This window comes from Desmodus rotundus, chromosome 2 (genome assembly GCF_022682495.2).
Source record: "Desmodus rotundus isolate HL8 chromosome 2, HLdesRot8A.1, whole genome shotgun sequence".
Classification (NCBI taxonomy): domain Eukaryota; kingdom Metazoa; phylum Chordata; class Mammalia; order Chiroptera; family Phyllostomidae; genus Desmodus; species Desmodus rotundus.
Genome location: NC_071388.1, coordinates 126870617 through 126891990, shown reverse-complemented (window position 1 = coordinate 126891990; position 21374 = coordinate 126870617). Strand labels below are relative to the sequence as shown.

General features: G+C 34.2%; 1 protein-coding gene across 1 annotated transcript in view; it reads right to left on the bottom strand.

The window, feature by feature from the left end:
- Positions 1 to 21374, bottom strand: part of R3HDM1 (R3H domain containing 1) — a 120604-nt gene that overhangs the window by 82393 nt on the left and 16837 nt on the right. Inside the window, 10 exon segments of the mRNA XM_024569697.4 lie at positions 398 to 652; positions 2467 to 2693; positions 2801 to 2851; positions 2935 to 2972; positions 4975 to 5070; positions 5160 to 5268; positions 9319 to 9459; positions 9543 to 9602; positions 16557 to 16635; positions 18201 to 18315. Coding sequence (XP_024425465.1) covers positions 398 to 652; positions 2467 to 2693; positions 2801 to 2851; positions 2935 to 2972; positions 4975 to 5070; positions 5160 to 5268; positions 9319 to 9459; positions 9543 to 9602; positions 16557 to 16635; positions 18201 to 18315 — 1171 coding nt within the window.

Sequence of the window (21374 nt, the reverse complement as noted above, 5' to 3'; positions counted from 1 at the left end):
TATATAATAAGTAAGAGCTGTTAACTTTCTCCTTCTCCATGAAATGCGTACTATTTTCCCCAGAATAAATCTTTCAACAAATAAAACTCTCTTTATCAAATAAAGCTCTTTTCAAAGTTAGTTGTCTCATTTCTGGGAAATAAACTGTTTTTAATTAGAGATAGGCCATTATTTGGCCTAAAATATGTTATAAGGAGAAAAATACTTTCTGATATGTCTTTTAACATTTTCTAGCATAAGTGTTTTTATTAAAGTTCTAGAGAAAACGCTAATTATGCATTAGAATGAATAGCTGACAACACATACACAGACATTACATTTAACACGGATTCTTTCATTTTCAGGTAACTCCTGATAGCTCAACTGAAATAAACACTTTTTTTTTCGGGATACCAACCTGTTTGTGGGTTGATCAGAATACTGCCAGGTGGTATGCCTGCCGCTTCCAAGGGAAGCAAAAAGAAGCTAGTGCTAGGAGATGCGACTTGCCCATTTAGGCCACCATCAAAGGAAAGAGAACTATGAGTGCTGACAGTTGGATAGACGACAGGAGCGCCATGAGAAGACTGGCTGAGAGCTGTACCTGGAAGAGGCTGCTGGATGTGAGAAAGAGAGCCCGTAGATGACCCTACACTACCAGAAGACTCAGAACCTGGGGAGGAGTAATGAAAAATATGGAGTTTTTAAACCTCATATATAAACGCAGGTTTTAAATATGTAACAATTAAATTCACATTGCATAACATGCAGTTACCACATAAATACATTGGCTATTTTTGATCTACTATACAAGTTTGCTTTCCCTTCCCAAAATAAACAAGTTTAATACAGCAAACTGATCACATAAGTTGTCAGAGAAGTCATAGCCAAAGCATCAATGACAAGTTTATAATAACACCAGCAACAGACAGTCACAAAAAGCACATTACCCACATTCCCAAAACAACAAAGTGATATACACATTTTACCTTTCATATTAACACCTAGAGTACACAGATTATAATTTCCCCCCAGGAAAAAGAACTCAGCCAGCCAATTGCCCAAAACCTCTTATATCAAAACCCCCTGATGTATAAGAACACAGAAAGGTTAAGAGTAGTGTAGGAATTAAAAATAGAAGATAAATTCTCTATCAAGAGAAACAATTGTCAAGTTTCATTGTAGACTTTTGTTTTTAGCTTATAATCACAGCAACTTCCTATAATGTAAAGTTACCTTCAATTTCTTATTATATCAAGGGACAAAAACAGCATGAAAAATACCCAAGTACTTATATTAGCATCAGCTTAAAATCTGTTTCTCACTGTACTTAATAAGCTAATTTCATAATTTATTTTTAACTACTTTCATGCCTGCAACTGATTTCATTTTCTATTACATAGAGATAGAAAATGTCACTGACTTTCAGTATAATGGCTAAAGGTGAATAATAAGAAAATGAAAAAAAGATTTTGATAATGTATTCAGTTAATCAAGTTTTGAAAAAGAATTGACTCTGGAATGGAGAATTAATCTTTAATCAATAAAATAAACAAATATGACACACTATACAAATTTCCTCTGAAGGATAATTTCTATCTTAAGTTGTGCCAAAATGACTATTAACCAGAACTATATAAAAATAATTTTTTCTATCGAGTTAAACAGTACTTCTTTTTCTTTGTAAAAATACAGGTAATAAATAGTACTGTTCTTAAAATGTTTTAATTTGGCAGTGTCTAAATGACATTTTCATGGTGTAACACCAAATGTTTACGCTGACCCAAAAAGGCTAAAAAGAGGGAGCCACTTCTGCCGATGTTCATGATTATTTTGGGATAAATATAAGCATCTACAAGGATCCTAAGAGAAACATGAGCTTTTTTAGTATTGAAGCCAGTTTGTAAAGTGAAAAGAGAAAATGTAATGAGCCTAAATGTTATGTACTCTCAATGCAAATAAGCTAAGAGAATGAGGATGTTATTGAAATTTCCACTCATTCATAGTAATTACATCAGATTATTTTTCTTTAATTCCTCAAAGACTTCTCAGCTATTTTATTCATTTTTGAATGGCAAATGAAAAAAATGCAATCAATAATTAATACAATAGTATTGGCTCAAAATGTAATCACTATTAAATAATCCTAGTTGAGTAACCATGCCTTCCATCTATGAATAAGCTATTACGAATTTCCAACCGCTGGATACTCAAACAAGAAATGACATTTCATTGAGCCAATCTGACTAAATTTATGTCACAATAGAGAATTCTTATTTAACTGATGTTTTAACATCTCTCATACAGATAATGAATTGTAATGTCAATAAATATATTATCTCTTAAGTACTTTGGAAGTGCTCAATGTACGGCTGATAGGATAGGAATTTTATATTTTAGGATAATTATAAGTCATATGAAACAAATTGCTCAGACAACACTGAAAACTAATGTTTTGACTATATACATCTAGACAGATATTTATACCTGTTTTTGAAAGCCTGCCTACGCTTTTGCTGCTTCCAGAACTATCACCTCTTGTCAGGACTGAAATTCCACTGAAGCTGCTGGCTTTGGTTACAGCAGGCTTGAAGTTGCGGAGAGAGCTGTCTGAATCTGTGCTGCTCCAGGGTCGTGGTTCAGAGTACTTCAACTCATTCTCAGTGCTGCTCTGATGGCTATTTGTTGATCTCCCCGAAGCATCTTTATTAACTCTGTAATTTAGAAATAAATCTTTGAAAAGTGAATAGAGACAAAAACAAAAAGAATTTTAAAAATTGCTTTAATTTTTCAATGCTGCATGAAAGTATGCTCACAATACCTAAATATTTGGCGTCTCTGCTGAGTACTACTAGCATCCTCATCTGGGATTCTGTTGGCATTTTAATAACATATTTTTATTTTTATTAGCATCGGTCACACAGTCACCAAAACAAATGTTAAAAATTCCCTCACCTTTTGTCAATAATATAATTCTCTTGGGAACACAGGGACTAGAAAGAAAGAAGAGATATACAAAGTTGAGCTTTTGTCAAAACACAGTGCCATCTGTAAACCAATGACAACAGCCAAAATCTTGTGTAATAATATTTAAAAAGTGTCTCCCCCCCCTACCAAAAGTAATCCTCATGGTGATAAAAGTACACAAATAAATGATAATGGATTTTTTTTTTGGCTTGGAGACACTATGGTTACTGTTAACAGATATACATCTTGAAGCCATTCATTTTTGTGGTACAGATTAATCTGATTTTAAAATATTATCTTCCAAACACACAAACCCATTATTATTATTATTATATATTCAAGGTATACACCAGTCCGTAGATTCTACTTCATTCACTCAACAAATATTTTGATCACCTGTACGTCGGCTGTGGCTGTAGCAATGAACATACAAGGTATGCCTCACCACAGCTTTTCTAATGCTATGAAGCTAGCTCAGGCAACCATCATTTTTGTTTCTATTATTACTACAGTCTTCTAACTAGTTTTCCAACTACCAGGAGTCACTAAATTATGGCCAGACCTGCACAGCCACACCCTCTTATTTATGTACTGTCTATGACTGCTTTCACATTAAAGAGATAGACTTCATTTGTTGCAATAAAGACTATATGGCTTGAAATGTCTAAAATATTTATCATCTGGCCCTTTATAAGAAAAAGTTTGCTAACTCCTGCTCTAGGTAAAAGCCTATCTACTTTAACTAGTTTTCAGGGTCAAGTCATCTGCTGCCCCTTGCTTATTTCTCCAATCTAAACTTTCCTCATTTCTTATGTCACCTAGTTATAATCAAGGTACTCTGAATCTTTCGATTCCTCATTGTCGAACTGTCCTTCATCTCTGGGCTTATGTAAATATTGACTCTCTACTTGGAACACTTCAGTCCGTTAAATCTCCTCTTGGATGCTAACTTGCATCCCTCAATTATGGTTTATGGTGCTCTCTGCTGTGTCCCCATTTAACCTTTATGTCTCTACACAATTCAAACACCGTATCATCACTGTCTGGCTACTCATCAAGGATAGAGACCTCATCTCTCTTATAAACTAGAGAGAAACACATCTTGTTAGGCTCTGATTTCACAAGACCGGGGTTGAAATCCCAACTCTGTCATTTTCTAACTGTATGATCTTTGGCTATTTTACTTAGCCTCCTGGAGCCTCAGTTTCCTTATCAGTAAAACAAAAACAATGATGGTATCTTCCATATATAAGCTGTTTGGGGGATAAACTACTGTAACTATCCATGGGTATGTTCTACAGTACCCAGCATAGCACCTATTTTGTGCTCAGTGAAGTTTGTTGAATGAATATTATAAATTCTTAACTGATAGTCTAGATCTTAATGCTATTTACTCTTTGTTTTCTTAATAGAGAGGAAATTTCTATCACTGGCAGTGTTAACACAAACTATATACATTCATATATCCTTGAACAGTAACTAGTACTGCACAGAACAGGTACTTAACAGGTATTGGTAAAACCAAGCTGATTCTCTTCTCAAAGGTATGCATAAGATAATTAGCCCTTTAAAAGAATTGTTTTATATAATCACTTACAAAGTAGAAAACAAATACTAATTTAAATAATCAATTAGCATTATTTTAAAAGAAAAAACAAGTTATTTATCAAGAAAAGTTCACTAACAAGTAGCATTTAGAATATACATGATTTTGTAGACAGTGACCAATGTTCTAAAAATCTCAAGCCTGGAAGAAAAAAAATATTACAAAACCTATAGACTCAGTCCAGTACATTACTCCTGCTGTCAATTTGCTACTAACTTTTGAAAAACTTATATAACTGCTGCAATATAGTATTTTACATACTATTAAATTATTAACAAGACAGATGTCAGTAGTTCTAAAAGGTGACTTGATATATAATAAATGTACTTTCAAATGTGATCAGTAAATTAAGGGGGGAGTAAGCCCCTACAATGTAATTAGTGTGTATTCTTACATGAATAGCTAAATATAACAAAACATACATCTTGGGAAAATATACGGTCTCTAGCTCTCTGGTACTCCTCTTCTCTTTCTTCTATAGATTTGCTCCTTCTGTCATCTTTCAAACGTATTCTTATCTAAAGAAAAGAGAACAATTAATTCTTGGGAAAATAATCTGCTAGTATAATCCTGTACATATAAAAATGCTCTAATTGTGCTAGATTACCTGGTTATCATCTTTGTCGAAGCTAGAGTTATCTCTCTTGAGGATATATCGTTTCTGAAAGTCTTCACCTTTATCATCCTTAATATGTTCATTAAATTTCTGATCAGGTCTAAAAAACAAAAACAAGGGAACAAAAAAGATAATATACAACATTTACAGAAAAGGTAAATAATAATATTTTATAAAAACTAAAAATAGTAATAAAAGTTACTGCTCACTGATGCCATTGACAGATACTTAGGTTATTTCTCTTTAAAAAATATTTTTAAAAAAATTTATTGCTTTTACAGAGAGAGAGAAAGAGAAACACTGATTTGTTGTTCCACGTATTTATGCATTCATTGGTAGCTTGTTGTAAGTGCCCTGACTGGAGATCAAACCTGTAACCTTGGAATATTGGGACAATGCTCTAACCAACGGAGCTACCTGGCTAGGGCAATACTTACGTTATTTTATTTACTCCTTACAATAATCTTCGAAGAAAATATTAACTATCCCATGATATGCATGAAAGGCCCTATGAAATACGGTGTAGACTCTGGAATCAGACTGCTTGGGTTCAAATATTCAGCTTTACCAATTTAGTTGCTTTGGGACTTGCATAAGTTATATTCCCTAGTCATAGTATATCTAATTCATAAGGTTATTCTGAAGATGAATTAATAAACAGCATTTAAAACAGTGAAATGGCTTAAGCAACTGTGTAAGTACATGACTGAGCTGGAGTTGGAGCCCTGGTATGTAAGACCCAAATACTAGATGTCCTCTTTGCATGGCCTCCTCTAAATCTAAGAAGAAATTCTAAGACAAAGAAAAAAGAATAGCACAGCATCATGTTACATTTCTGCAGTACCTGGTTTGGTGCTATATAATTGAAAGTAATCAAGTATTTTGTGGTTGAATTGACTACAACTTAACAGACTACTTTAAAAATGCAACAAAGTTCTTAAGAATTACTACCTATAGCAGGGTACATCTTGGTTTTATGTTAATTGAAACTAGTTACAAAAGAGAAGGTCTTTTTGGGGGGTTAATATTGTAAGCTAAAGTAATTATTGTAAAATCTTAACATACAGGGTCCGACACAAATAACACCTTTTATTACAAAATTATAAGTTTGTGATTCTGTAACATAGCAATATCACACTGAAGCATACCATATGACACTTTAGGTGACATGTTCAAATTAAAACTATAAATTATTACAGCTATATTATTATTACTACCAACCACAGTCAAACAGATGTTACTTCTGCTGGACCCTGTATTTTATGGCTGACTGCTCTTTCCTCTATGGAGATGTTGCAAGTTCTATTGAGATCCAAAAGACAGACATAAGTTTTGGCCTTTGGAAAATTACAATTTTGTAAAATATTACTTCCTCAAATTAATTCATCTAACACTCTTGTGACTTAATATTATCCTCTCAGAAAATTGGAATTATTTGTTTGAAATATGATATATAAAAATATGTACAGAAGTTAAAAAGTCCAATTAAACCCCCAAGTATTTTTTTACATATAGCTCAGAATATATTATATAGTCACATAATATATTATGAATGTCATAAAGTAAATTTCTAAACCAAATGAACCTGAATAATGACATTTTCCACTAACTGACCAGGTATTTCATTATACATGGTACTCAATATTTGTTTACACCTAGTGAATTTTTAGTCATATCTACCACCTGTCAAATGATATAAAGTAAGATTTTAAATGAAAATTATCTAAGTAAGCTGAAAAAAATCTCTATATTAAAATGTACTAGATAAATGAAACAGAGAGCAGCTCTCCACATAAAACTATAGACAGAATTAAAGAGGATATTATAGAGTAAAAACAGTTTTATGACCAAACTGATAAGAAAAAGACTGCTTTCTTTAGGAGTTTGTGAGATTGTCTATGTAGTTCTAACAATGGCAGTATGTTGTTTATTTCTGCCACATGATTACCCTGTTTACTTATATCAATTATTTTTGTAGCTATTTAAAGTCACATTTTCTTATTCAAGGAGTTTTTACTTGGGTGAGAGACTGTTAATCCAAAGTGAACTATAAGGTTTAACCAAGGGCCTGGCAACTTTTCTAAGAGCAGCTGGATTCCCACAACAAATAGCATTAGCAGGCATTTCAGCTAACCTTAAGACTGTCTTACCTCTTTCTTTTATAGATGCCTGAATTTATTGCCCTGCAATCTCCAACTTCCCGCTCCATTGAGATACCCCAGTGGACACTGGGTTGTTGACATCCACAACACCACTGGTTCAAGGCTGGAGCGGGTAATCTGCCTATGAGGAAAAGGTAAGTTTGTTTTTATTCAATGTGGAGCAGATCTCTAAGGTTTTCTGATTTACAACCTTCTTCATATTGCAGAAGATACAGGAATACAGTGTAACTTCAATGATTCGAAATGTCTAGTTATAATTATGCTATTGATCCATTCTTCTTTTAGTACATCGTAAACATTTAGTGTTTAGCTAAACTTTTGACAATTTTGATGAAAAGAACCCTAAAGCTACATGACATCATTCATAGCATTCAAATAACTGAGGTTACACTGTATTGAAAACCTTAGAGAGTCACCAGTCAAAATGTTAGTCAAAATGCCTGCTAATGTGCATATGTTTGGGTATCCAGCAGCTCTGAGTAATGTTGAAAGGTACTGGTTAGATTAATTAGAGTTCTATTCACCTTCATTCCAGCTCACATGTTATAGTAACTATCCTACTTTAGCCAAGACGTAACTAGTTGGGAAAAACTAATTGATGGGGATAGTTTAAAAAGGACTAAAGGACAGACAGAGGGAAATTAAATCAGATTCACATTTGCAGGTGAAATTTAACCCCAAAGATAGGATCCTTTTCAAAGACATTTATCTTCATTAATTTAATTTTAGTTGTAGGAACAATTATTTAAAAATACTAGGTTCCATCAATATATCTATTTTATAGACAACCTTCTATTTAAAAAGGAAGAAAACCAATTTAGTTTCAGTAAACAAAATGTCAGCTATAAGGATAAAGGCCATTATAAAAGAAAGGATATAAGTGAATTAACTATAATCATGCAAACTGAATGGTCCGCAGATAAGTCCTGAGACTCATGGTCCTGAGAGAAGTCTAGCTCTAAGAAAGGCAGAAAAATCCTGAACTAAAGAGCATTATTTATGGCATCTGAAGCTAACTGCTGCTCAATAACACAAATTCATTGTTGTCACATAGAAATTAATACAGAAAATTCTACTGATAGGCAAATCACTACCAAACTATAAATTTTAGCTGAACTCAACTAGTTGTTTTAGGATCAGCTTTACAAATAGGCAGAAGAGGTGTTGTTTACATGTTATAATTTTAGGTGCCTCTGAATTGGGCCTTTTGCTCCCAAATGCCAGGACTGATGATCTATTTTACCAACAGTATAAAGCTATCATTTTTAAAGAAAATGGCTCCTCCTAACTCCTTAAAAATTTTTCTCACTAAATTATATATAGCCCAGAAAGTGGACATAACATTATGGTTAATACTGTATTAACCAACAGACTCACCTTCTTGAGATTTGTAGCAGAAAAAGAGCAGAAACAGAGGTGGAAAGGATGGTAAACTGATAGAAGATTAAAGGTGATGGTGTAAAAATTTGATTCCCTCTACACCCCAATTTGCCTGAGGCTGGACAAAGCTATCTAAATTACATTAATTTAAAAATCCATAAGAGAATGGTTGTCAAATATCTGATATTATGACCTCTCAGGGTTTTTTTGCTTTTGTTTTTTAAACCAGTCCTCACTCATCCATCTCATTTCAGTTCAGACTGGTGTTTTTGTTGATTTGGAGGTGGGGGGGAGACACATCCATTTGCTGTTCCACTTATTTATGCATTCATTGGTTGATCCTTGTATGTGCTCCAACAACCAAGGATCAAACCCACAACCTTGGCATATCTGGACAATGTTCTAACCAACTGAGCTACAAGGCCAGGGCCAGACTGGTGCATTTTAAATCTAGTGAGCTAAATGTATTTTTGATCCAATCATGTAGGGTTATTATGAAGCTTAATCAGTCAGCTAAAATGTGGAAAACCTTAGATGAAAGGAGCTGTAAAAAGATAAAGTATTGTTATACATACATATGACATATACCTACATTTCTTAATACTCACATTCTTGTATTGCTAGTTTTGTTTACTATGACAGACTTCCCACTTTGATCAACATTGTGGTCTAACCCAAAGTAAGCAGCTACTCTGTGTAATAGCATCCTATGGTAAGATGTCATTGGGGGAAATTTCTTACGTGGAGACCTACAAGTAGGAAAAAAAAGTAATTTAGTAAATCAAGGATAAATGTGATGACAATTTCTTTTCTTGTTAACGTCAGGACTTACTCATTATTACCAATGAAATCTAAAATTTCTTGTTCCAATTTCAACAGCATCATTCTGTCCCTGAAAAAAAAAATGAAGACACCTATATGTAAAGCTTAACACTGAAATAATCATAAATGTTAAATTTATACTGCTAAACATTTTCTTAAAAAGTAATGTTTTTAAAAAATAAAAGGTAACATTTTTTAAAAAATATATTTATTGATTATGCTATTACAGTTGTCCCATTTCCCCTCCCTCACTCCACTCCAACCTGCCCACCCCCTCCCTCCCACATTCCCCCCCTATAGTTCATGTCCATGTATCATACTTATAAGTTCTTTGGCTTCTACATTTCCTACACTATTCTTACCCCCCCCTGTCTATTTTCCACCTATCATTTATGCTATTTATTCTCTGTACCTTTCCCCCCCTCTCCCCCTCCCACTCCCCTGTTGATAACCCTCCATGTGATCTCCATTTCTGTGGTTCTATTCCTGTTCTGGTTGTTTGCTTAGTTTGCTTTTGTTTTTGTTTTAGGTGTGGTTGTTATAACTGTGAGTTTGCTGTCATTCTTACTGTTCCTATTTTTTATCTTCTTTTTCTTAGATAAGTCCCTTTAACATTTCATATAATAAGGGCTTGGTGATGATGAACTCCTTTAACTTGACCTTATCTGAAAAGCACTTTAGCTTCCCTTCCATTCTAAATGAAAGCTTTGCTGGATAGAGCAATCTTGGATGTAGGTCCTTGCCTTTCATGACTTGGAATACTTCTTTCCAGCCCCTTCTTGCCTGTAAGGTCTCTTTGGAGAAATCAGCTGACAGTCTTATGGGAACTCCTTTGTAGGTAACTGTCTCCTTTTTTCTTGCTGCTTCTAAGATTCTCTCCTGTTTCATCTTGGATAATGGAATTATGATGTGCCTTGGTGTGTTCTTCCTTGGATCCAGCTTCCTTGGGACTCTCTGAGCTCCCTGGACTTCCTGGAAGTCTATTTCCTTTGGCAGATTAGGGAAGTTCTCCCTCATTATTTGTTCAAATAAGTTTTCAATTTTTTGTTCTTCCTCTTCTCCTTCTGGCACCCCTATAATTCGGATATTGGAACGTTTCAAGATGTCCTGGAGGTTCCTAAGCCTCTCCTCATTTTTCCGAGTTCTTGTTTCTTCATTCTTTTCTGGTTGGATGTTTCTTTCTTCCTTCTGGTTCACACCATTGATTTGAGTCCCAGTTTCCTTCGCATCACTATTGGTTCCCTGTACATTTTCCTTTGTCTCTCTTAGCATAGGCTTCATTTTTTCATCTAGTTTTTGACCAAATTCAACCAATTCTGTGAACTTCTTGATTACCAGTGTTTTGAACTGTGCATCTGATTTGTTGGCTATCTGTTCACTGCTTAGTTGAATTATTTCTGGAGCTCTGAAGTGTTCTGTCATTTGGGCCTTTTTTTTTGGTCTTGGTGCTTCTGTTACTTAAAGGGGTGGAGCCTTAGGTGTTCCCCGGGGTTGGGTAACGCTGGTCACTGCGCCCTGATGCTGTACGTGGGGGAGGGGCCAAGAGGGAGCAAGGGCGCCCTCTCCACTCTCCACCAGATGTCAGTCTTTCACTCTGCTACCCACAATCAAATTGGGCCCCTCTGGTGCTGGTTCCCCAGTGGGTGGGCTTGTGCACGCCCTAGGCCCCTGTGTGTCTATCCAACAACCTCTCCTGTGAGGCTGGGAGTTTTTCCCGCTGCCACCCCAACCCCCACGGGTGTTTTCACTCAGAGGTTTGAGGCTTTATTTCCCCGAGCTGGAGCCCTGGGTTACGAGGTCTGCTTCGCTCCCTGCCTTTCGTCCTGGTTTATATGTGCGCCAATGTGGGGCCGCGGGGTGCTACCCGCTGCTCTGCCTGCCCCGCTCTCCGCCACTCTGAGTCCGGCCCTCTCGGTTTATTTGCGCGAATGTGGGTCCGCAGGGTCTGCTAGTGCTCGGACTGCCTGCGCCATTTGTCCCACACTCCGCCAGTCTCGGTCCCGCCACGGCCATGTGAGTCCTCTCCACCCCCGCTGCCTGTCTCCGCCCCTCCTACCGGTCTGGATGAATGTGTATTTTTTATCTCCTTGGTGTCAGACTTCCTTGCCGTTCAAGTTTCTGTCAGTTCTGGTTGTGGGAGGAGGCGCAGTGTGTCTACCTACGCCGCCATCTTGGTTCTCTTTAAAAAGGTAAGTTTTTTAGTTTAATTTTTACTATGGAAAATTTCACACATACACAAATGTAGAGGAAGAGTATAATGAACCTCAATATAGCCATCACCCAACTTCAACAACTATTAACATGTTGCCATTCTTAAAACAGATATATTTTGATCTACTAAGTGTCACTATATTGGAGTCCGTACAATATAGTGAGGGTGGGGCAAAAGTAGGTTTACAGTTGTTTGTATGGAAAATAACACTATAATTAATAAATAATAATACAAAAATAAACTCTGTTTCATGTATTCACAGCTGTAAACGTACTGTGCCCTATCCTGAATATGGATAATAAGAGCATATTAGTTTTTACTTCTTTATTCAATAAAGCTGAGAAGGGGTTGCAGGAAAATAGACAAAACAGTTATGAATTTATTATTATGCTGAACTCCACAGAAACAGTACTCTAAAGAATATGCAATGCTCCCATGGGAATCCAAAGCTAGTATACAGATGGAACTAGAGCAGAAAAGTATGAACTACATTACTAACTCTAACTTAGAAGGGGAGGACTTCTCAAAACATTCTGTAAATCACTATTGTATTACATATTTTTAAGACTTTGGGAATTTTCCCCATGCAAGTCAAAATGAACCAAAAGTCTCCAATGTGTAAAATAAAGACTCTAAGGAGTACCTGCATGTGCTCCTTTGGACCATTAAGGTCCTGTTCAGTGCACTTAGACTGTAACAAATTAATAGTACCCCTCCCTAAAGGACCTTCTTGCTCACACACCAGGAACTTGGCTCAAGAGAGTATTCCTGTGCTCACTAAAAATTTCATGTACACGTGGGGGAAAAAAAAAATCCCAAAACAAAAAACTCACAGACCCTTAAAACTAGAAGTAGCTTTATAGAGATCATTCAATTCTGTTCCTAAAATTTTATAGATCAAGGAAACTAGGCCAAGGGGTTAATGTTTTCCTCCCAAATAAATGTTATATAGATCTCTCTCAAATTCTAATAGAGATGATGTTCCCTGCTTAAGTTGTATGAAAGTCTATACGTCAGCCCTCAGTTTGATCCTCCCTCATAGTATAAAACAAGTCTCATAAAACTGAGTAATATTTGACCATACATTTTAAAATGTTAGCTGAAAAATCAAGAGAAAAACATGCCAACATGGTGATTTCAACTCTAAAGCTGAAAACAGGACTACATTTTTAATACAAATTCTAGCAACATTCAATTTTGCCCCCAAATCTGTTCCTTGTTTAGTATTCCTCACCTCAGTAAGTGGCACCACCTTTCACCCAAAGTATTGTCCTAGAAGCCTTTTTGGCCTGTTATGATCCTTTTTTCTAGTCCCCATATAGAGTTAATTGCTACTACAAATTTTATCTACCTTCTACCTATTTTTCTTTTGTTTCCACTGCCAGTATCCTAGATCCAAGCAGTCACGATCTGTGGCTTAACTACAGTACAAAAAGTTTATTGTCTCCCTGTATCTTCCCTTATTCCCTCCAAATCTCTTCTACATAAAACATCCATAGTGATCTTTTAAAAACACATGTGAACATATCATTACCTTGGTTAAATATTTATCACAGGTTTCCCAATGCTCTTAGATTAGAATTGTACATCTACAATGTGGCCTCTCAGGCAAGCATAATCTGGTCTTCACCTCCTTCTTTAGCCTCATCTCCTGCCCCTTACTCACAAAACTCATCATCTTGGCTCATCTCTGCACTTAGAAGCTCCTTCCTTTGCCTATAACAACTTCTTAAATCGTTTCTTAGATTGTTCATACTTTTTTTTAATAGCAGTTATCACAATTATCATTACACAGTGATTTGGACTATATAAATGGAGTTCAACAAATTATATGCATGGGATTAATGACATTATTACATCCAGAGGTCTTTTAATATTTTTTCCTTAATTTTTGTGGGGAGTATCAGGAATTTTTACTTCACGGAGTTTTCCCCCTGAAAGGACTTAACTAACCAAAAGATTCTGTTTTCACCTAACTTAGGGGTAAATATGTCTTGAGATGATATAATTTTCAGTAATTTTACTGATGTATTTTATATACTATTGTAGGGGGAAAAAAGGAATCCGAGGCAGGCAACTTATTCAGCATTCACAAACAGGGAATTTAAATTGGCTTTCAGTGTCAGAGCTAAATAGCAGGCATAAAATATGTGAAGGTTCTTTAGTACATGCACTGCCATTTGAAAAATATTTCTGTTGTCTCCACGAACAAACAAAAACCCAAAATCTAACACTTTTACTAGCCAATGATATAAATTCAGGCTTTTATTTTCTTTTGCATGTAGATCTATGGGTTGCAGAGGATTTCCTTTTACCTGAACCATTTACTATTTAAGTTCCTCTTCTCAGTTTCCTAAGCTTTTAGTTACTAAAAAAATGGAACTTGTTAGAAATATAAAGTCAATAACTTTCCCAAGATCTTAAGACTGACACTTCCTGCTAAATCCAGTATAGCTCAGTCCAAGCTCCCAAATTTTTAAATCTACAATCAAGGTTAAATATTTTGGTAATGGACATAGCCAAAAATTGATATGGTAATACATTAATAACATAATACACATAATTTATGATGCACATAACATATAATACAACCTATTAATACAGAACACACATAGGACTCAACTAAAGATCCACAAATTACTTTTAAGGCATAAGGTCTAGCACACGAACCTAAAAGTAGCCAACTTATTGAAACTGATCCTGTATAAGTTTTAAAAGAAACCAATATAATATTCCATAAATGTCTTTCACTATGTTGTACACCGGAATTGAATATTGTATGAACCTCAAAGCATACTTGTTTTTAATAGAACTTGCCCTATTCCAGTCCTGTTTGCCCTTTATTTAACTTCGTCAGTTAATGAGACTAGCTGTCAGCCCAAACAGAAACCTAACAGCTACTCTGTTCTACTCTGTTGTTCCAATACCCTTCCATATCCAAACGATCACCAAGTCCTGCCGTGGTATTTCCTGAACATCTTCCTTATGTGTCCTTTATTCTCTAGTTTTCTCTATGGTCTCCTCTCTGTACTCCTTGCTTGTGATACTGGCCCCTCACTGTTGAAATAACCTTTCTAACATACAAATCTGACTATGCCATTACCCCATTCAAAATCCTCTAATTACTCCTCAACTTGGTACGCTACACTCAGTATTTCTCAAATGGTGCTTTCTCCAAAGCACTATTGGCATTTCAAGTAAGACTATTTTTGATTGTTCATTACTATCTTGCAGCTCTTTTTAGCACCTGACTTCCCAGTAGCACTCCACAGCCAGGAGGACTCACCAGCCAGCATGTTGGTACTATCCTAGGTTGAGAACAAGTGGACATATGATCTGTCTTCATGTCATACCAACTCCTTCCTCATCACTTTCTAGAATTACCTGCCACGTACCTGTTAGAGCCCACGTGTGCGATCTTGTCTTTCCTTGAATATACCACTTTCCCGAGCACACTACTATCTATGCCTTGGCAATGCTCTTTATTTCTATTTGGAATGGCTTTCTCATGCTTCTCTGTAAAGGTAGTTCCTCTTCAAAGGACTGATTTCAAGATTCAGCTCAGGCATTATCTTTTCAGTGAAGCCTTCCCAGAACCTTTCAAACAGATATTGGGGCTATCGACCTGTGTTTTTATAGCACCTGGAAAAACTTCTTTTACAACATCTTTTCTATTTATATTATATTTCATGTGTGTTTTTTTTTTTCCTAGCAGGGAGACGGTGAATAATTTGGGGTCAGACATTATATTTTGCCCATCTTAATATCTACAATTTTTAGCACAATGCTTAGCACATGATAGATGCTCAAGAAGATATTCCATGAACTAATGAATTCATTTTTCTTTTGGGACTAAGGACTAAGATTGAATTTAAAACAAAAAAGTCGGGCAAAGTTGACTAGCTTCTTCCTCACTTCATGCCTATACTCCTTCAATTCATATTACAAGAGGACCACTTTTCATTTTGGTAGTTCTCTTTTTGAGGTTTATGTTAAATGTAAACTAGAAAATCAAGATGGTACTCAATACAATAAACCCTAAATTAAAGGTTTATCGTGAAGCATGACATAAGTTTCAGCAAAGCTAAAGAGTTGAAGAAAGGTGTTCATATTCCTTCCATGTGCACAAAGCCAATGAAATGATTTAAGTTTTATTTCAATGCATGTAAAATAACTACCACTCTGGGAAGCAAGCATTTAGAGAATGGATTTTTAACCTAGGAGTCTTCTATCTCATAAAAGCATTGGTGAGATATTTTGTGGATAAGGCTTTTTGTGGGGAAATGCCTCAAAGGGGTCAATGACCTGCCAAAAGTTAAAATCTATTTATTTAGTATCCTGGTAAAACAAAGGAGTAGACTCAAATAAGCACCTGAAAAATCTTTGGGTTGAAGGTTTATAAACTAAGAAAAAAAAGAACAAATATTCTGTGTTTAAGTACAAAAACTTATTATAAACACACTGAGTTCTTATTCAACTGAGTACATTATCATAAGAATATTTTTTTCTTTTTTTCATGACTGTTACCTCTATATTCTAATTGAGACAAAACTTCCCGGTAATTCTGTATTTCTCAAAATTCCTACAGAAAGTATGAATTATTTTTATATCATGGTGACATACATGATGCAAAAAGATATACGTATGTGCACACAGCAGACCAACAACATCTTAGCTCTAAGAATCTAAAATATTTCTGGTGTACTTCAAATATTGCAATCTTATTCTAATATTCTAACATGATAATGAACATATAAGTAGCAAATTATGGTACTCTAGAAACAATTTAAACCATATACATTTAATGTTTACCTGGGATTGTTTTTTAATGTAGTTACTAAAAATTCATGTAGATCTATGCCAGTTGAATCAGTGTATTCTTGACTGGAATCTAAAACACAACAAAACGCAGTATAAAATTACTTGAAAATAAATCCTTTTCCCTTTTACATGATATATATCTTAATAAAATGAGATGCCACAAATTGAAAAACATTAATGAAGAAAAAAAATGATGAATTCAGATGACCACAATTTTTCTATTCCCATACAATAAGCAGATGTGGGTTTATATAACTACATGTACAGGCATATTCTTAGAAAAGTTTCTCTCTCAAATGTGCCATTTTAATTTATTTTAAATCGTTTCTTTTATATACTCACCACAATTCTCCTTTTTAAAAATGTCTCAAATGAAAAAAAATTAGAATGATTTATACAATTAACTACTTTAGTAGCAAATTACGATAGCGTAGTTCAATTGTGAACATAGGTGGAGAAAACAATTTGGAAGTAGGCAGGAATTTTAGTTCTTAGGGAATATTACTTCATAGTTAATCTTTTTCAAAAATTCATGTTTATTTCTTCCTCTTAAATGTATATCTTAATGCTGTATATCATAATACTGATCAGCATAATTGAATTTATAAATTAAAAAAGCACTTTTATAGACATGCAATGCTAGATGATGTTAAGCCCCATAAAATTTATCATGAAAGATAAACATTCTTGATTCCAAGAATATTCTTACTGAATCCTGAATATTCAGCCATCAGCTCTTTGTATCATAAGGAATTAAACAGTATTATTTTTAGTGGAATCAGTATTCAAACTATAGTGATTCCAATAATTCAATATGAGAGACAGACCAATAAGAAATAAAATAAAGTTATCTTCCTCAGTGACTCTAGAATGTATTGCAGTTTTTTGGCTCAAGTACTGAGTTGGCCAAAGACTCCGTATCGTTTTTTCCGTAAAATAAAAACGCACTTTCCATTTTCACCAATAACTTTAATGATTTGGATATTTTGAGTATGTTGGCTATCTCCCACATTGTTGACTATTCTTAATTAGTATCTTGATTTGATTGCTATCAACTTCAACTGGCCTACCTGACTGTGGAGCATTGTCTGTTGAGAAATCTCCAACACAAAACTTTGCAAACCACTTTTGACATGTTTGATCAGTCACAGCACCTTCTCCATACACTGCACAAATCTGTTTTTGCATTTCAGTTGAGTTTTTAGCTTTCTTGAAATAATAAAGCATAATATGCCAAAAATATTGTTTTCTTCCATCTTCAATATTAAAATGGCTATACAAAAATTCACCAATTTTGATAAGTTGTTTTTTAAACGCACACCTATGTGACAGCTGCAATAATACAATCTAACAAAATTGTTTTGAACGAAGTTAAAGATGATTAAGTGCTACTACAGCTATCTTACGGAAAAGACCAAATGAACTTTTTGGCCAACTGAATATCTTACTGATGTTCAGAACTGTTATTATTCCATTTTGCCCAGATGAGCAAATATTATGTTATCCCTTCAATATGTTCTGTATAATTAATACAGGTACTATATATATATATATATATTATATATATAATTATTTGAGGGGTAAAGCATGGAATTATGAACGGTGAAACAAAAATTAAAAAAAATAATTGCAGACCTCTTGATAACATTTTTCTGGGCAACTTATCACTGGCTTTTTCTTTTTCTGCTTCATCTTTTGAGGGCTTCTCCTCTTTTTCAAATGATTGTGTTAACTGGGTCTGAATTTTGTCCTGTTGGATGGTAAAATCACTTATTAAATAAAAACATAAAGCGATTCAGTTAATACCACACATTTGTAATTTCTGAGTAACACAAAAGTGTATGAAGAAGAAGAAAGATTATTTTATCCAATTAGATTCTTCAAAGTAGAGTAAAATTATTTTTACCATTTTATTAAAGTCCAGATAGCAAAGGTTAAAATGTTGAATATATTAACTGAAACATATCCTGACAATTATTTTAGAGAAAATAAATGTTTTCTATAATATTTTAAAAGTATCTACTTGCAAAACCCTTAGAAAATCAGAACCAAAGTCTTCCTAATGTATTTTTTAACATAAAAAAAATGGAAAGCTGTTTTTACAGTAGAATTATACCCAAATGGGTCAGACAGAGTGTGCGTAGTGACAGCACACATGCAAATGACAAAGCATGTGCGTAGGTGATACCTATTTTTGCAATGGAGATGCTATGCAAAAGGATAATTACCATCAATCACGACAATAGGAATGCAAAAGTGTCAACACTTAATAAAAGTACTTTTTGGGTATTCACTATAATTTCATACTCCTTCATTCTTTTGAGATGTAAAAAAACTGTTAAGTACAAAATTTCCAAAACCAAATTAACATGACTTTATTTCCTGTTTGAGATTTATATAACACTGTTCTTCCTTCAGTCATGAAAAAGTTCAGAAAGATTTCAAATAAGATTGCTTTCCTGTCTGCTACATAATAATTCATTGTAAAGTAACCATACTGTGTCAGACTGAAAAGGAGAACCAATTATACATTTCATTTTTAAAACAATGGTATTACATGCAATTTCAGAACCCAAAGGAATTATGGAAAATTAATTCATGTTGCCTAAAAAGGGTAAAAATCACATGACTTTGTATTATAAAGAAAGGCAAAAGTAATAAAGAAAGGTAGAAAAATTTCGAGACCATTTCTACTAAAGATAAAGGTGAAGCTTAGTTATAGACTAAATTATACTGTTGTTCTGTGTGATGAAAAACATCAGACAATTACAGTACTTTGCTTCTCTCAGAGATGGTTGTAAATGCATAAGTCAATATCAAAGGGGATATAAATTTCAGGATTCTTAAACTTACGGTCAGTAAGATTTCTATTCTAAACACTCCCCATCCCCCACATAATTTTTTAAAAATAATATTTGGCAGAGAAATCAGATCGAATATAGTGTTTTCTTATAGGGTTGCTGACTGCTATTTTCATCTCATTTCAATTCTGCTTCCCCTTCCACCAAAGTTCAAATTTGTGCTCAGAATATAGAGCACAAGCTATGTATTGGCAATTTTCACTAAAACGATGAACACTTGCTTTATGCCCTCTTTTGTCTTGCTCACCAAACTCCACACATTCTTCAACTGGTAAGTCATTTTACTCATCATGACTAATTTTCTTTTTTAAGAATTAAATTTATCAGAGTAACATTGATTAATAACATAAATTTCAGGTGTACAACTTTATAATACATCTGAATATTGTATTGTGTGCTCACCATCAGAAATCCGGTCTCCTTTAGTCACTTTGTAATTGAGCCCCTTCACCCTCTTTGTCCTCATATCCCTTACCCCTGGTAACCGCCATTGTGTACTGTATCTACAAGTTTATTTGTTTGTTTGTTCATTTGTTGCTTTTTGTGAAATCATATGGTTCTTGTCCTTTTCCATCTGAGTTATTTCACTTAGCATAGTATTCTCAAGATCCATTCATGTTGTACTATGACTTATTTTCTAATCTACTTTCCTTATTCTTAAATTATTATAACATAGATATTTAAAAATGAATCCCAGAACTATGTATTGGAAGCAAAACACCGAAAGTTTTCCTGACTTACAGCTTCTGTTCCTGTTACTCAAGGATAATCTATGAAATCCAAGTTGGAAGATTTCACATTTAGACCATCACAAAAGGAAGTTTCAATGACTATCAGATTTCATTTCTAAATTGTCCTCCTAAAGCTATACATTATAATTACAGATATTAAACTACTTTATCAAGATGAACTGTATTTAAAATCTAACAGACAACACTTATGTACTGAGGCCTGTCTTCAGTTGATACTGAGACCTTGCTTTCATCAGCAAAATAAACAAGACACATTTTAAATGCTGAAGTCCTTATACGAAAACTCTTCTGACTATAAATAAGCAACATCTCCCTAGGAAGTTGTAATTCCTTTACCCTTTACTCTGTCAGTGACATTTGTTACTGAGGTCACTTCCCTCTCATAAGCTCTGATCAGACACAAGTAACATCTCTCATTAATTGCCTCTCAACCTTTTGAATAATGAGTTTTATTCAAATTAATTCTTCAAAAATCACGTTCTGAAGCAAGCATTATTAATTGGAAAGTGTCTCTAGCATGAAAGATTTGATACTAGCACATTTCATGAGAAATAACTTATTTTTCTATTCCCATTCAGGTGCAATTTAGTTGACTCAAGACTTGGAAAAAGGAGTATCTTTTGTTCAGTAAGGGTAAAAATAGGTTATTATCTCAAAAGAAAAAAATTACTGTATCCAAGAGAAATTGAGAATGAATGTATTAAGTCGAATAACTGAATTCTGGTATAACAACCTTATTAATTATTCATGTCCTATAAGAGTTTTTTGAACTATAAAAGCAAAAATTATTATCTGCAATCAATAGTATATTCATTAATTTACAATATATACTCCTGATATTTTTTCTCATATAAATTTTTACCAGCTAATTTATGTAGCACTGTAAGAATTTCCCCCTAATATTTTTCAAATAGGTAAAATGTACTGAAAAGAAATCACATTACAGTTTTTCTCAGGAAGAATGTGTTTTCCTGTATTGACAGTCTTATGAATCTCATTTTCTCAATCTCCTTAGACTGATCATTCCAAGATGCTATGATGGTGCAACATTTTGGACAAAAAAATGAAGAAATGAGTTTTTAAAAACCATTATACTACCCACTGCTCCACCCTGAACGGGTGTATTCTTTACTCTGGTTTGTACAAAAGAACTTTTTTAAATTGCTATTTCAAAAGCAATTTTATTAATTTTTTTC